The sequence below is a fragment of the Bidens hawaiensis genome, unplaced genomic scaffold (genome assembly GCF_021521415.1).
Source record: "Bidens hawaiensis isolate Kalapana, Puna unplaced genomic scaffold, B.hawaiensis_p1.1 tig00016012_1, whole genome shotgun sequence".
Lineage (NCBI taxonomy): Eukaryota > Viridiplantae > Streptophyta > Magnoliopsida > Asterales > Asteraceae > Bidens > Bidens hawaiensis.
In genome coordinates this window covers 3,292-19,381 of record NW_027492445.1, presented here as the reverse complement: position 1 = coordinate 19,381, position 16,090 = coordinate 3,292, and the positions used below count along the sequence as shown (strand labels likewise).

At 36.7% G+C, this 16,090-nt stretch overlaps 1 protein-coding gene across 1 annotated transcript; it reads right to left on the bottom strand.

Moving 5' to 3' along the window:
• Nucleotides 1-6,190: 6,190 nt before the first annotated feature.
• Nucleotides 6,191-9,222, bottom strand: LOC143550338 (annexin D5-like). Its single transcript, XM_077041005.1, has 6 exons — nucleotides 9,164-9,222; nucleotides 8,241-8,386; nucleotides 7,922-8,137; nucleotides 7,615-7,830; nucleotides 7,152-7,241; nucleotides 6,191-6,986 (listed from the first exon to the last, which is right to left on the bottom strand). The coding sequence occupies exons 1-6, from the start codon at nucleotides 9,213-9,215 to the stop codon at nucleotides 6,783-6,785; spliced, it is 924 nt and encodes a 307-aa protein (XP_076897120.1). The 5' UTR covers nucleotides 9,216-9,222; the 3' UTR covers nucleotides 6,191-6,782.
• Nucleotides 9,223-16,090: the final 6,868 nt, after the last annotated feature.

Genomic DNA, 16,090 nt, shown 5'->3' with positions numbered 1-16,090 from the left:
AGAAGTGAAGGTGTGAATTACAAAGGACCCTCTTCCCCTTTATATAGTGATCGCAATTATTGCGATGAATTTAATGCGGAGGAGAGAGAAATTGAAGGTGCAATGAAACCGTGACATGTGGCACCAGGCAAGCTGGCAACAGCTGTTGAAAGGACGAGTGAATTTAATTTAGCGGCCACGCGCCCGGAAAATCGCGCCCACGCGCCGTAAAAAGCGTCTGGAATGACCATATAATGTCACGTCGCCATAACTTCCAGCACGTCCTGACACGTCCTGACACAGTCAGAAGAAACCGTCGCACGACGACTGTTCTTATCCTTTCACCAACTCTTCAAATTTCAAATATTCAAAAAGATTCGAAAAGTAAGCGGGAAAAACCCCTTACCCTGGCTATCCAGTTGTCCGTAAGACGGCTGCGGGTACAGTGTTAAGGCAAAACCCTTCACATACCTAGCACCCGCAGGGAACAGAGGCCAAGAATACCCAACTATGAAGTCGGGTGCGGGTACAGTGTTAAGGCAAAACCCTTCACATACCTAGCACCCGCAGGGCACGGAAACCGGAAAAACCCAATTATGAAGCCGGGTGCGGGTACAGTGTTAAGGCAAAACCCTTCACATACCTAGCACCCGCAGGGAACGGAAACCGGAAAAACCCAATTATGAAGCCGGGTGCGGGTACAGTGTTAAGGCAAAACCCTTCACATACCTAGCACCAGCAGGGAACGGAAACCGGAAAAAACCCGACTATAAAGCCGGGTGCGGGTACAGTGTTAAGGCAAAACCCTTCACATACCTAGCACCCGCAGGGAACGGAAACCGGAAAAACCCAATTATGAAGCCGGGTGCGGGTACAGTGTTAAGGCAAAACCCTTCACATACCTAGCACCCGCAGGGAACGGAAACCGGAAAAAACCCGACTATAAAGCCGGGTGCGGGTACAGTGTTAAGGCAAAACCCTTCACATACCTAGCACCCGCAGGGAACGGAAACCGGAAAAACCCAATTATGAAGCCGGGTGCGGGTACAGTGTTAAGGAAAAACCCTTCACATACCTAGCACCCGCAGGGAACGGAAACCGGAAAAACCCAATTATGAAGCCGGGTGCGGGTACAGTGTTAAGGGAAAACCCTTCACATACCCAGCACCCGCAGGGAACGGAAACCGGAAAAAACCCGACTATAAAGCCGGGTGCGGGTACAGTGTTAAGGCAAAACCCTTCACATACCTAGCACCCACAGGGAAGTGAAGCCGAGAATATCTTGGCATTCCACCCAACTACAAAACGGGCAGAGGTACAGTGCTAAGGCAAAACCCTTCACATACCTAACACCCGTAAAAAGTCATACCTCGGCATCCAATTGTAAGTCGGGCGCGGGTACAGTGTTAAGGCAAAACCCTTCACATACCTAGCGCCCGCAGGGGATTAAACGCCAGGAACACCTCGGCAACCATAAGTCAGGCACGGGTACAGTGTCAAGGCAAAACCCTTCACGCACCTAGCCCTGCAGGGATTTAACGCCAGGGATACCTTGGGAGTAAAGTAACTAATAAGACGAAGAGCGGGTACAGCGTCAAGGCAAAACCCTTCGCATACCGAGCACTCCATGGGAATTGAAACCAAGAAGGATCTTCTGGGCCATGCTTGCAGAAACGGGATTAACATCCCTGCATAGCGGGAACGTCAAGAACTAGATTGTTTGAAACTTCAGGATGGAATTGGTGGTTATAACATGATTGATCACTATGTTCAAAACCACCAAGACCTCATGGAGAATCTACACAAAAGGTTCTAAACGCTCCTGACTTGCGGGGAGGTTACAGACCTATCCGCATCATCCCAGAGATCAAGCAGAACATTGGGAAATTCTGTGTGACATTGGGAAACCCGTGGGTAAGACTTCCCGCGGAAAACCCATAAAACTAAACCCTTTTCAAAAACCCCTAGTTTAAGTCCAAAAGTTCACCTCACTTTATTAAACATTCATGAGCAGAACATTGGACTGGGGGGACTTGAAGAGGTAGGTCCCAGCAGAGGCGGTCAGGACCCGCAAGACTTCCTTAAAAGGAGACGTCTGCGCAGTTGAACACGCAAGACTCCTTCAACGGACGTCTGCGCAGTTGAACCCGCAGACTTCACCATAGGGACGTCTGCGCCGCGACCTACCAAACCTGCAGGACCCACCACGCTCAGAGTTGTGACGACCTCACATGCGGTACGCAAGCTGGTCCCGCAGGAAATGCCTCCCTATGGTTTCCAAGTATCCCCTGTTCCCGCAGGTGCGGGTACCCGCCATTAGGGACTGGCCACCCGCGCAGCATGGCTACACGCATAAGGCTCAGACTCATAATAATTCAGTAGTCACCTGAAGAAGGAATGAGCAAAGCCGGGAACATTCCCGCATAAAGGCGGGAGGGGGAAAACTCCCGCCTAAATGAGCCAGTCCGTATAATAATGGAGGATCTTTTGTGTGATACCTGACGAGGTATGGACAAAAGATCTGACCAACGATACGACCGCTCACTGACAGCAGCATGGCAGACAACACGCCACAGCACTGTGACCAAAAGCCGCCGCCTGCTCACCAACTCCTGCCATACCACGTGCCTAGCCTGTAGTTGGTGGAAAAGGAAAAGTGAACAGCACGCCTGGTCACTGTCAGCCGCTGCCTATCCACCAATTACCAGCAGAGCACGTGCGTAGGCCACAGTTGGCAGAGTAGTAGGTCGGCTAAACCTCCTTGGAAACCCACCTTCGGCTATAAAAGACATCAAATGGTAATATCATTTCATCATCTAATATCTTGTATAATTTACCTGATAACTGCTCTAGTATTAATAACATACTTTTATATTCGAAGAGTAATATAGACTGATTCTCACGCCGGAGGGTGGTCACAAGGAGGAACCCCCCCCCCCCTTTCTTAGTGACGAGCTCACGGTGTCTGTTTTGCAGGTTATCGGAAGAACCATCTTGCCGGAATTAACCCCTCGTGGGAAACGTCTATCTAACCCTCAGGTTACTCGTAATCTGTCGGGGTTCGACTGGTGTTTCTTCAGTGGGTACAAGCTGGTAATGCAGTTTTTGCAGGGGTATAGTTTGGTAATTTGCATGATGCAGCTCGTATGTGTTTGACTACAAACAGATGATGGCAGGCTCGACTACGTAGCTGCTGATCCAAGTCTGATACAACTGTTGCAGCTATGATTAAAGTTCAATAAGTGTATTGCTGCTGATGTCATCATTCTCAAGCACTTAAGATTATTCTTCGAACTGATGAAACAAATTCGTAGTTAGTCACGAGTAGATACGTGCATATATGATGATGTTTGAATAGTTGCTGATTTGAACAAATTTAATACGCAGTTGCTGCTGTTAAACAGTGTGTTCACGAACAGATACATTGTAGGGATTTCAATACTTTTGCTGCTAGTCACAAGTTCTCATGTAGAATGTACAAGCTGCTATTGGTGATTATATAAGGACAATATGGTAATTTGGCAGCTGATTCAAATGTGTGCCGAAGAAGTTAAGTTTTTACCCCGAGCTTATAATCTTTTCTTGAGCACATCTTGTTTTTATTCGAGCATATCTTTTCGAGCACACTTTGTTATGAGTTATGACATGAACAGTTATAATTTTGTCTCGAGTATATCTCTTGCTTGAAAATATTCTAAGCATACATGCTCGTGAAGGGATTCAATGGAATTTCTTGTGCTCGGAACAAAAGTTTGTGTATATGAAATATATCAAGTGTTTGGATGAATTTTTGGCATATTTTCAGCAGTTGACTTTCAAAAGTTAAACGGGTCAAGATGAACAAAATGATGTATACTTGTTTATCCGTTGACTTTTTGACCGTGTGTTCTTAATGAAAAGTGTTTGCCCAAGTATAGAGTGACCGTTTGGAAGTGACTTTTCTGGTCAACTCAGTCGTTGACTGTGTCGGGTTAACGAGGGCATTTTGGTCATTTTGAGAGACTTTTTGAGTAAAAAATGAGGAAAATCACAGCTTCAACAAGGTGCTTTCAAGATTAATATGGTTGATTTATCCGGATTATTTCAAGAGTTTACCATGTCAAATGTCAACTTTCAACCACAAAAGAGATAAAAAGAAGATGATTTAAATGAAAAATGGGAGACGCTTATTGTGAGGAGGAGAATTTCTATGAAAGGCATCGGGTTATGAGGTGATCGTGAAAGTGATTCGATGGCATAGGTCTAAGGGGGAGATTTTTGGGTATTATATTTTAGACTGAGGCATCGAATCGTTACTCGTTTATAATAGCATTTTTCGGATGAATTATTCATGTATTATCGAGTGCACTTTGATGATTTGTTACTTTCGAGTAAACTTGGATGTTCAGAAAGTTACTGTTATTCAGCACACTTGATAAATATGTGATACATGTATTTGATTAGTCTTATCCAAGAGGCGGTGGAGTGAAGACCAAGACACAAAATGGTTTATCGAGTGCACATGTATTATCGAGTGCACTTTGATGATTTGTTACTTTCGAGTAAACTTGGATGTTCAGAAAGTTACTGTTATCGAGCACACTTGATGATTATGTGATACATGTATTTGTTTGGTCTTATCCAAAAGGCTGTGGAGTGAAGACCAAGACACAAGACTAGTATAAATAAATTATTTAGATCATTTGTTTAGGTCATGTGTGTATTTTGAGATTTTTCATTGTATTGAGAGTTTGCCCCCGGGGAAGAGCTCTCCCCGAGTGGCCGTTCCTTTTTGAGTATGTATGTATGTATGTATGTATGTATGTATGTATGTATGTATGTATGTATGAGTGCTCTTAATGAGAATCATTCGATTAATGAAATCATGCTACTACGTCTATCTTTTGTGTTTCGATTACAATTGTTCATCCTATTATCGATTGTTAATCGAATGGAACTCTCCACATGTGTCCATTATTATCATTCAATAGTGAATACTAGTTACGATTTGATCCCAGAACCGAGCTCGTTTATACATGTCCGTTCACGACACACGCTTCCGTACCGACGCTAGGTTCTGTCAAAAAACTCTTCAAAAAATAATTCAAAAAGAATAAAAAAAATAATAACTCAAAATATAAATAAAAAACGAGAAAACTAAAAAAACTAAAATGTTTAACGCTTCATTTTGTTCCATAAAAAAACGACGAAAAGACACAATGCCAAGAAAAAGACCTAATGACGAAAATAAACCAAAAAAAAACACAATGATAAATAAAAAATGACACAATAGACCGCAAATATAACACAACACTGAACCAAATATAATACAATGTTGAATAACATACCACAATGTCAAGAAAAATTGATATAATCAATGACGAATATAAACAAAAAATACAATGATAAATAAAAAGACACAATAATCTTTATTCCTCAACATTGTTTCCTTTTTTTTAGAAAGGGGAAGACGGTGGAAACATTTTTGTATTTTTATTTTTTCTGTTTTTTTATCAAATTTTGAGTAATGGTTTTTTATTAATTTTTTATTATTTTTAAGGGTTTTTTTTATGGTTACAAATCATTCTCATCATTCTTATTTTTGTACCCCTTTTGTAAAATAACTTGACCCTTAAATAATTCTCAAAACAGCTTTATTAACCAAGAAAATATATAACTCAACAAAATTAGTTACAATGTTAAACCGTAACCCAATTTATATAGACTAACCTAAACCTACTTTTTATGGTCTAACTTTAATACTTAAGATAACAACTTGTGGTCTAACTTTAGCGCCAACATGTCCATATTCCTGATGGAGTATCACCGACGGATTCTCTTAGTAATTACTTTCATCTTCCTTATAGGTCCATCATTGATACTAGTTTTTTACTTTTTTTAGTGAGACATCGAATGCGCACAACTAATGTATATTGGGCACATTTGATGTTAATGTAACACTCTAACACCACAATCTAGATGGGTTGACGTGTCAGTATTACGGATATAGAATTACAAATGTAATTGCATTTTAAAAGAAAAGTATACGTGTATTCTCCCATGCATTCAACAAAGAAAACTAGGACAATTGTTTAGTGAATGAATGGGTATAATTATGATAATGAAATAGAAGAAATTAGGAATCACATGTAACAAATATAAGAACATATAGATTTATACAATTGTACCACAGTGTCTTCAAATAATTAATTATATAAACAGTAAAAATAAAATAGCTATCCTACGGTCCTTGGGCTGGTGGTTCAACGACAAAAATAAAGTCTCTTAAACACCCGAAGGTCCTAGGTTTGAGTACCGAGAGGTAGAAGAAATTCGTCTTAAAAAAAGAACATATAGCTATCCTACGATGAATATAGAGCATGGATGGAATACAGAAGGCATCAATCGGGAGAAAAATGTCAAGGGGATCGGGAATGCAGGAGGTTCCCCATCGGTACCGCCCAAAATTGTACATCCATATTGCCATCTCAAAACCATTTTGTATAGCCTAATGAGCATCCATTTTAGTTTTCATCTTGAAACTCAGTGCACCCAATGTTCTTTCATAAACTAAAAAGACACAGAAACCCAAGCCTTTTTAATATAATATGTACACAAATCCAAGATACCTTTTGTCAACCATCGTATAGTTCTTCAAACAAGATACATTTTTGTGTATGAAGATGTATACAAATGGCAGTTAAAAACTGTCACTAAAGCCAAACCAACAAAAAGTATCACCAACACGGCAACACCCGTTACACAGAGTACCTTTCCTACCGGGCAAACAGTGTTACAACCATTGCACCATGTTCCAAATGTGGTTATTGGTTAGGACCCAACAGTGAAAGAAGAAAGGTTCTGTAGTTTCCTGATGTCTCCGAGTGAACAAGCTCGTTCAACGTTTTAGAGTACTTGTTGCGATACTCAGCTTTTATATACTGCATATCCATCTCTGCCCTTGTCACAATTATTCTCATCAGTGTCTTATCGTCGGTTCCCAAGCCTTTAGTTGCTTTTCGCAGTATCTGTATAATCAAACAATATATATGTTAACATTTTCAAAAACGTTAGCTTGTATTATAATCTTTAAAATGAAAAGGATGGTTCATGAATATTAGACAGATACATAACTACATGTTCCAAAAATGAAAGTGAAATTTGAGTTCTATATAAGACTCGTAGATAGATACCTTTGCAAAATGTTTCCCGGGATTTTCAGCACATTCCAAAATAGTGATAAGAGCATCCTTAAAGTATCCAGACGTTTCGTATTTTATAGCCTGCAATAATATATGTGGATTTGGTTATGTTTTATCTCCTGCATGTAAAAGAGGTTAAATCAACAAAATTTGGTTAAAAAGAAAACAGGTCAAAGTCAAACCGGTCAAAAGTTTCCCAATGTCTATTTGTAATTCACACTACCTCCTAATCACTTAAAAAACAATATACAACAACAACCACCACCATACCCAGTAATAATCCCACTTCAAAATACAATATATAAATTTTGTAATTATATACCTTTTTTGTACTCCTGTTTAAGATGCTATTAGTTTATAACCAATTTATACAAATTTGAAGGAATATAAAAACGTTTTGACTCGTACTACCAGTTCAACCTTAACCTGTTTTGGCTGGTTACCAAGCATATACCTTCCTCAATGTGTTCTTATTCGTGTTTCGATATGCAGCACTGACTGCAGCCATGTGGGCCCTACTTCTTTCACAGAAAATGTTTCTGAAAGTTGTCTCATCGGTTCCCAACCGTTTTTCACCTGCTTTGTAGAGCGCGATAGCATCCTGCTCCACCAATCTTTGTTCGAATTCTGGCCCTTCGCTGCGTGGTATACTCAGATATGCAAGAAGCAACTGCAAAGTAGAACTACTAATTAGTCAGAGTATAATGATACCTTTTATCCAGTTGAAAATTATAAACTTTTTAATGGGCTAAAGGAGCTACCTTTTCATGGTCACCAGAAGTTTGAGATTCAATATGATGTTCAAGATAAGCACCACAAAGTGAAACATAAAGATGCTTAAGATGTAACAACTGCGATGGAGTCCGGGAACATATAACTTCAGTAACCGCTTTCAGATCAATGTTCGTATTTAAAGCTTCATGCAGCACGATTGCATCTCTTCGTGCAGGATCAGGAATCCATAGTATCATTGCTTTCTGACAGTATTGAAAACCAGGATGTTACAAAAATAACAAAATAGTGTTACATGCCAGTTAACAAACATTAAAAAGAAAGTGCATAATTTAAGTTATATGTTACCTTAAGATTGCCACTGAGCTCTTTGGTTAACCGTTTGCTCAAGTCTTCAGAGTACATAGCTTTATATTCGTTTTCAATGAGCGCACGCTGTGATGCGTCACGATGAGCAAGAACGTTTATGACAGATGAAGTGTCACACCCAAATCCTGAATAAACATTGTTATTCACATCAGTGATTTAGTATAACTAAGAACGCATCACACGGTTCTAAAATTACCAAATTTGACCCAAATTAATCAAAATTGCCAAATTACAGTAATAATTAGGGGTGTGCATGAAACGGAAAAAAACCAAAACGAAACAACAAACAACCGTTTGGTTTTATGTTTTTGTAAAAACTAAACTTACGGTTCGGTTTTGGTTTTGTATCTAATAAAAACTGAACCGAATCGACTTTAAATATTTTCATTTTCTATTTTTACTTTTTTATTTTAACTAATTCGTAAGAATTTAATAAATACATAACTCAAACAGTTTGGCCCAAACGTATAATTATCAACATGTATAAAGCACAAATTCATTATTTTGGGCCACATGTTTTTCTACGACCCAAAAATTTCAAGCTAAAAAGCAAAAGAGAAAATCCAAACCCACAACCAAAAAACCGAAACCAACCGATTCAAAATTCAAAACTGAAGTTTCAGTTCTTGGTTCACTTTTTGCCCAAAACCGAACGATGCACACGCCTAGTATAATGATGTACATGTTACTGTTAGGATCAAAAAATACACAATCACTAATCACATTAACATTTATTTAACAATAATGTCCATTTTCAATTCGAGCCGGTCAGAGGGTTGATTCCACTTCCATAAATAAAATTCAAATTAAATATCATAATAATAATAATAATAAAAGAAGCAGCGAAATTTGCGGAAAATTTGTAGCATATATGAAGTTATTAAGGGTTTGAAGATACGCACCCTTGAAAGCTTTGAATAAATGCATAGCGTCGTCACGTGGTGAAGATAACATTGGCGGAACCATTTTGATCCTGATTATTCTTCTTTCAATTTCAAGATTTATCGCTTTTTTTGTTTCTCCAAAATCTTGTTATAATTTAAACGGAGGGAATCCCGCAAACGGAGTCATTCCTATCCTATGTATCTTTTTGGGGATCTTTTTTTTTTGTAATAGGAGGGGGTGTTTGGTTGCTTATTTTTACCGACTTGTACTTATTAAGTTATAAATGATTAGCGTGTACTCGATGTGGTTAGGGGTGGTTTTGGGTTACAACCGATATATAAAAAATCAAAGTTTGGGCTTTTTATTTTTTCAAAACTGTTTCAGTTTTTTCGATTCCTGGTTTAAATCCGGTTTTAGATTCGGGCTTTACCAATACAGTTAATAATTTATGGCCAAAGAAATTTGACCATGATATTTTGAAATTGGGCCACACGGTTATTTTTAAATATTAATAATTAAGAAAATATTGTACATTTTTTCGTATAATATTAACAACTAATAAAATATAATTATATTTAATCTTATTCAAATTGGCAAAACATAATCCATTAACACTAAAACTTAAAAAAATATCCAAGTTTATATAATATAAACGATTCAACGAAAAGGTGATTCAATAAATCCGTTTATTCGGCTCGATTCGGTTTTTCACAAAACTGAACTAAAACCAATATTTCGGTTATTACTAAAAATCAAAACTAAACAGCCGGTATTCGGTTTGATTTTTTGGTTTTAAGATTTTTCCGTTTCATACACACCCTAACAAAAATTACAGATTTGTTTACCAAGCTTTTATATGAGTCATATCATTTCATGCGACTCACATGAACATTCTAATTGTATAAAAACAACATTATTTAGAGCATGCTTGGGATTGAGTTTGGAAAATACTTATTGGCTTATTGGTGTTTTCAAAAAGCAAAAAAGTTTAAATGCGTTTGGCAATCACAAAAAACCTTCTTATTTTAGCTTTTTAAAAGGGTTAAAAATCAGTTTTCTAAAAGCCCCAAATCCTAATTTTCAAAATGACTTTTTGAAAAAACACATAAGCTAATAAACATTTTTTAAACTCAATCCCAAACATACACTTATACCCGTATAAGATTCTTCTTAATTTTTGTTATTTGACAATATACAATACAACAATTATTTGATACAATTTAAGATTCCACAAAATGATTGTCCGATAGTGTGTGAACTAATTTTCCAACCTTGGAAATGCTTGCATCACCGTACATCATCACCGACCCAAGCCCACAAATTAGAAGCCTATCTTGCATATTATATTAAATAAAAAAAAAGCCCTAACTCCAGCCACAATTTGCGATCGGCCAGCAAAGGAAGAAGAAGAAAAAAAAGGTGGTGGATGCTCTTGGTGGTTGTGACGGCTGGAAGAGAAGAAGAACATCAAGGAGAGTTGTGTGCAGATGCTAGGCATCATCTAAACTCATAATCTCAGCCATAAACCTTAAGTAATTCATTCATAAACTTTGTCTCTTGTTCAAGAACCCTAACTAGTTAAGTTTAAGCTTTTTGTTGGATTGTTTTTCAAGTAATTTGAAGTTTGACTTGTGTTTGATAGTTCTTGATCATTTAATGAGTTTTCTTATGTTTATATTGATGTTTATGATGTTTAATTTGAATAATAGCTGTTGTCCAAAATCAATGATAGGTAGACGTTTTCCCACTGATAAATCGTATTTTCGCAGTTTCGTCTAGTTTTCTTAAATTAAGTCTTTTAAGTTAAAGTAAGTTAGGTTAAATATTAATAATATATAAATCATTAAAAAAATATATTATTCTTAGGTGAGTCTTATTTAAGGTTAAGTATTAGATACGTTTTCACGTGTCCTTGTGTTCGATACTCAGACTTCCTTAGTGCTATACTATTAGTGATCGGTACACTTGCCGGTTTTGTGTGGTTTCTTTAGGATTTTTGTTTAATAAATTTAAAGCTTAGTTGTGAGAGCATCATTATACACACATCATTGTGCTTCCATCATTTCTTCGGTTCGATTTCCGCCTGATGTCGTGGCGTCTTATGACACGTCTTTGATTGTTTCGGCGGTTTCTGCGGTCCGTTTACGTGTTCATCGACAAAAGAGTCGTTCCGGTTCAGAAATTGGAGAAACAAGCTCAGGTCCGATTATAGAGGACATACATGGGATTAAATCAAAATTTAAACTATTTAGATTAAACTAAAGGTTAGGCTAAAGTCAAGCTAAAAGTTAGTCTATGCTATTCTAAAACTAAACTAAGGTATAAGCTAATTAAACTAGAGTAAAGGTAAAGGTAATTAAAGGTAAAGGTTAGGCTAGCCTTAAAATAATTAATTCTAATATAGTAATAAGTGAAAGAAAATAAAATAAAAGTTAAAAATTTGTACAATTATAAACAACTATTAAATTAAAACTTGGATCGTTCTTAGAAACGTATCGTGTCCACGGCAACGGCGACAAATACTTGATGTGGTGCTGCGCGTGAGTGCTTAAATTATAACTTATTGGAGATTTAAGTTTTGCACAAGATCGTGTTTTAAATTTATAAAAGTGATTTCTAATAGAACTAAACACACACAAAATAGGCAAGTGTACCTATCGTATATATAGAATAGTATTGGTAAGAACCAAGTATCAATCCGTGGACACAAATATTTCTAATAATGAATCTTCGTCTTACTTTAATCAGAGGGTTTCGACATTTTTTAGATTGATTTTTAAACTTACTATAAAATGAAAATACTTATATATAATATATAGATGACAAGAAGAGAAATTCTAAGTGAGTAATTCAATTATATGAAGGTTTACCATCTAATATCAAGAATCCACTCCATTATTCCTTGATTATTATTAAATAAACATGTGATAAACTTGTCCTAAGAATATATGATAGAATAGTCCCTCATTTCTAAGTGAAGATATTCTATGACATAAAAGAAAGTAGCATGCGCATTTTAAAGTCCATCCTTTCCAAATGTCATACTACCACGAGAATCTCAATTTAAGTAGACAAGCAATTTGGTATAGTAGAATGATTAGGATTGACTTCGATTTCTCAAATACCTATCCTAACAACTTCGAGTGGTTGTAGTTAACTCACACAACCTCCCCTTGGTTGATTTAATTAGGTTATAATTACACATTCCATTAACATATGATTTTTTTAACTAGCATGATAACTTAAGCAATCGTGTTAACAATGTTATTTCAGAATTATCAAAACTAGAGAAATAGATCATAGCTTATATCTCATCATTTCTAAGTACAACATAAGGATCCATGTTTTATCCTGAATAAGGTATCAAAGTATTCTTTTTACCATTTCTAGTTTCCAAGAACATGAGTTAACATGAATGATTATAAATCATCAACTTTGATGTATTGAGTTAAAGTGATAAAACATTTCTTCATCAATGAATAATTGCAAAACAACCATGTACTATACCAAACTAAACCCCACACGTTTCACATAATCATTAAGTAAAACAAAGCTTCTTCATAGATTATAGATGGTAATTGGAGTTTAGCTCATAATGAGCATTGTTATGAATATAAAAAGAGATGATGATAACAAACACATGATTAAACTAGAACAATCTAACCAAATGTGGATGAATCTCCCTTCTTAATGATGATGGATTATGGTGATATTGATGATGATGGATGATGATGATAACCTCCAAGCCTTCAAACTCCTCACAAGATCTTCAATATGAGTGTAATGTGGGTGTTTTTATAAGAGAAACCCGTTTAGAGATCTACCTCAAGCACACCAAGTGAGTGCAACTTAAGCCTCTATTTATAGGCTGTCTGGAGGGAGGAGCACGACCTCGTGCTTAATGAGGCACGACCTCGTGTCCACGTGTCCCAGTTGCATGTTGTCAGATCGTACATGATGACTCACTACGGGGGTGTGCTTCTGGGAAACGCCCCCGTGCTTTTTATTGACATGTGCCTAAATTCATTTTGTTTTACATGAAGGTGACCACGACCCCGTGGTTGAGGAGGCACGGCCCCGTGCTTTTGTTTTTAGTGTTTGTCTTTTCTTGTGATCAGAAGCATGGGGGCGTGTTTCTTGTCTTGTGTTTTCTTCCGTTTTCTTTGTCTTTTTGCTTGTTTCTTCGTTTGAGGCTTGGGTTTACCTGAATTTGCATTTTATTATGATAAGTTGCCTTCTGAGCTATGTTATTTGATAGAAGTTGCAGTTTTTAGAGATTATTTGATGCTAAAAAGATGTATAATTTTATATACAACATTTATGTTGTAGATTGTGGTCCAAGCTAGAGATTTGGGTATCCGGATATGCAATATGGGTCACGGGTAATGGTTATGGTTGATGGGTTTACGGGTTTGGTGATTATAATAAACATAAATTGCATTTTAGTCCCTGTAGTATAGAGGTGGAAACAATAAGAGGTTAAAGTATTGTTTAGGGTTAGAATTGTATATATTTGAAAGTTGTTTATATGAATTGAATAAATAATTAAACAATAATATTAAACAAACTAGATAACTCGATAATTGGGGTATTTTATTGATAGGATAACCCGAACATAGAAATGAGTCGGGTAACAGTTACAAAGTAAAAATGAGAAACCCGAATTATTACATGAGGTATGCTTGTATGGCTATTTAGTTGATCATTCGATCGGTTCATCATGCATTTCATCATTCAATCAGTTAATCATGGTCACTTGAATTTGAATATCACAAATTTGAATTCCACTCTAAGTGTTTTCCTTAGTGTTAGTTGATAATTTGCTTTATTTTGGATTTTCGTTAACATTGGACTATTTAATTTTGCTTGTCTAAGGATTGAGTGTTTGAAAGGCCAACTTATATTAAAAATAAAACGTGGGAATCCTAGCAAGTAGCTAGGAACCCAACCGAACCAACAACAGAATAATCAACAAACACACAAAGAGAAAACAAACAACACAAACCACAATTACAATGGGAAATTAACAAAGTTAAACCTGCACCACCTCTCCCACTCCAGGCTCGAGTGCTCGACCTTTTGCTTTTGTGTTTCACCCTAAGAAAGGAAGTAGCATGGAACTCATGAACCATCCCCTCATTTTTGTTGTATTAAATGCCATGTCGTAAAATTCTTTGGTAATTGGTTAGAACCTTCTCTTCGATTACCATTTTCTTAATCCGCCCTTCAAGACTCGAGACTCTAAAACCTAAAGCCTCTCTCATCTCTATTGTGATTCGAGCTTTCCTTTCAGTATCTTTATTTGTATGAATCAATTGCCTGGTTGATTGAACCTCTTTATACTCCTTTTCATCCAAATCATTAAAACTCAGATTTCATTCTTAGAGTGAGTATCAATACATTTGGAACATCAAAGCTTATCTTTCAGTTTTAATGAGTGAATGACCCATTTCTTCTTGATTATGTTAGTACATTTGCTTATTTAAGAGTAAGTGGAGATGATAATTCTGCTTTAATTATAAAAGTTTACTAATTAGTATATATATATTAAAAGGGAGATTTCCTCCATCTCATAAAAATACTATTCAATTTACTATTTAAAATTTACAATTTTTTATTTTATTTTATTGTATTTTCTTATTACTTAGGCTTTACTATCTATATTTATAGACAAAATGGCAAAACACATCCTTTATGTTTGCAACGGTTTTTCAATGGACGTCATTTAACAAACTTAATAACATAAGAGATCCTTTATGATTAAAAACTCTATCACGTTCCTTTGGCACTAACCCAGTTAAATATTTTCGTTAAATTTGGTCATGTGCAATGCGCATGAGGGTAGTTTTGTAATTTTAAAAAAAATAATGAGACCCACCTGTTTTGTAATTATATATTATATGAAAGGTATATCAAATTAATGTGGGTTCCACCCATTCATCATCATCCCTTTCATATCTCTACATCCTTCACTACCACCACCATCACCAAACAACCACCATTAACCACCATCACCAAAGAACAAGTAGATCCTTCACTGTCACAACCCAATCCACTATAAAATCCTAAAAATGAATCCCATAAAAACCACCAATTAAAAAAGCAATCAAAACCCAAATTCTTCAAATTGAATCAACCCACGAACACCAAACTTCCCCAAAACAATTACAAGTAAAAACCCTAACTTGATTTCAACCCAACGTATAAAAAAACACCAACAATCAGAAAAACGGTAAAAACCCACAAAAACCCATAATCAAATTCCGAAATGAAACCCTAAAAGCAAACAAGAGTATCCATTACAATAGCCTTTTGATCTTTGTTGTCATCGGTTATCGTTTACGTGGTGGTAACTGGCGAGAAATAAGTACGGGCTGGTGGTGGAGAAGATGAAGATCAGTTTGGGGTTTATAGAGAAATAAGTAAGGGTTGGTGGTGGCCACTGGCAATGTGGTGGTGGTCATGGCTAGATGGTGGCCGGCCATATATGTTGTAACATCCCCAAAATTTTGATCCAAATTTGACAACTTAGGAAAGTTGAGGGATCAAAAATAATCTCAAAAACAAGTAATGGGAAAATATTAAATAAGGTTTTATAAGAAAAATAAGGAAATAAAAATATTTCCTAAGTTAAGTATTCTTATATGAAGGAGAATAATAAAACTCCATCCCACATTGGAAGATGTAAGAAAGTGGAAGCATTCCACTAAGGTATATATAAGAAAGATGGAATTCATCCCACATGGAAAGTGGTAAAGAAATGGAAGCTCTTTATAAGAAAGAGATTTTCCATAGTTATATTCTTTTATGAATATCACGCACCAAGTGGTCCTAGCGGAGGGTGCGTAGCACCCGACGCGCACGGGCGAGGACGAGGGCGATGGCGAAGGCGAAGGCGAAGGGCGTTGGGCGCAATGTGACGCTTTGGTGGCGCACTTTGCACT

Coding starts and splice junctions, on each gene's coding strand:
- LOC143550338 (XM_077041005.1), bottom strand. CDS start 9,215: ATGTTATCTTCACCACGTGACGACGCTATGCATTTATTCAAAGCTTTC. Junction 8,138..8,240: donor AGCTCAGTGGCAATCTTAAG/GTAACATATAAC, acceptor CAATACTGTCAG/AAAGCAATGATACTATGGAT. Junction 7,831..7,921: donor CTTCTGGTGACCATGAAAAG/GTAGCTCCTTTA, acceptor TCTACTTTGCAG/TTGCTTCTTGCATATCTGAG.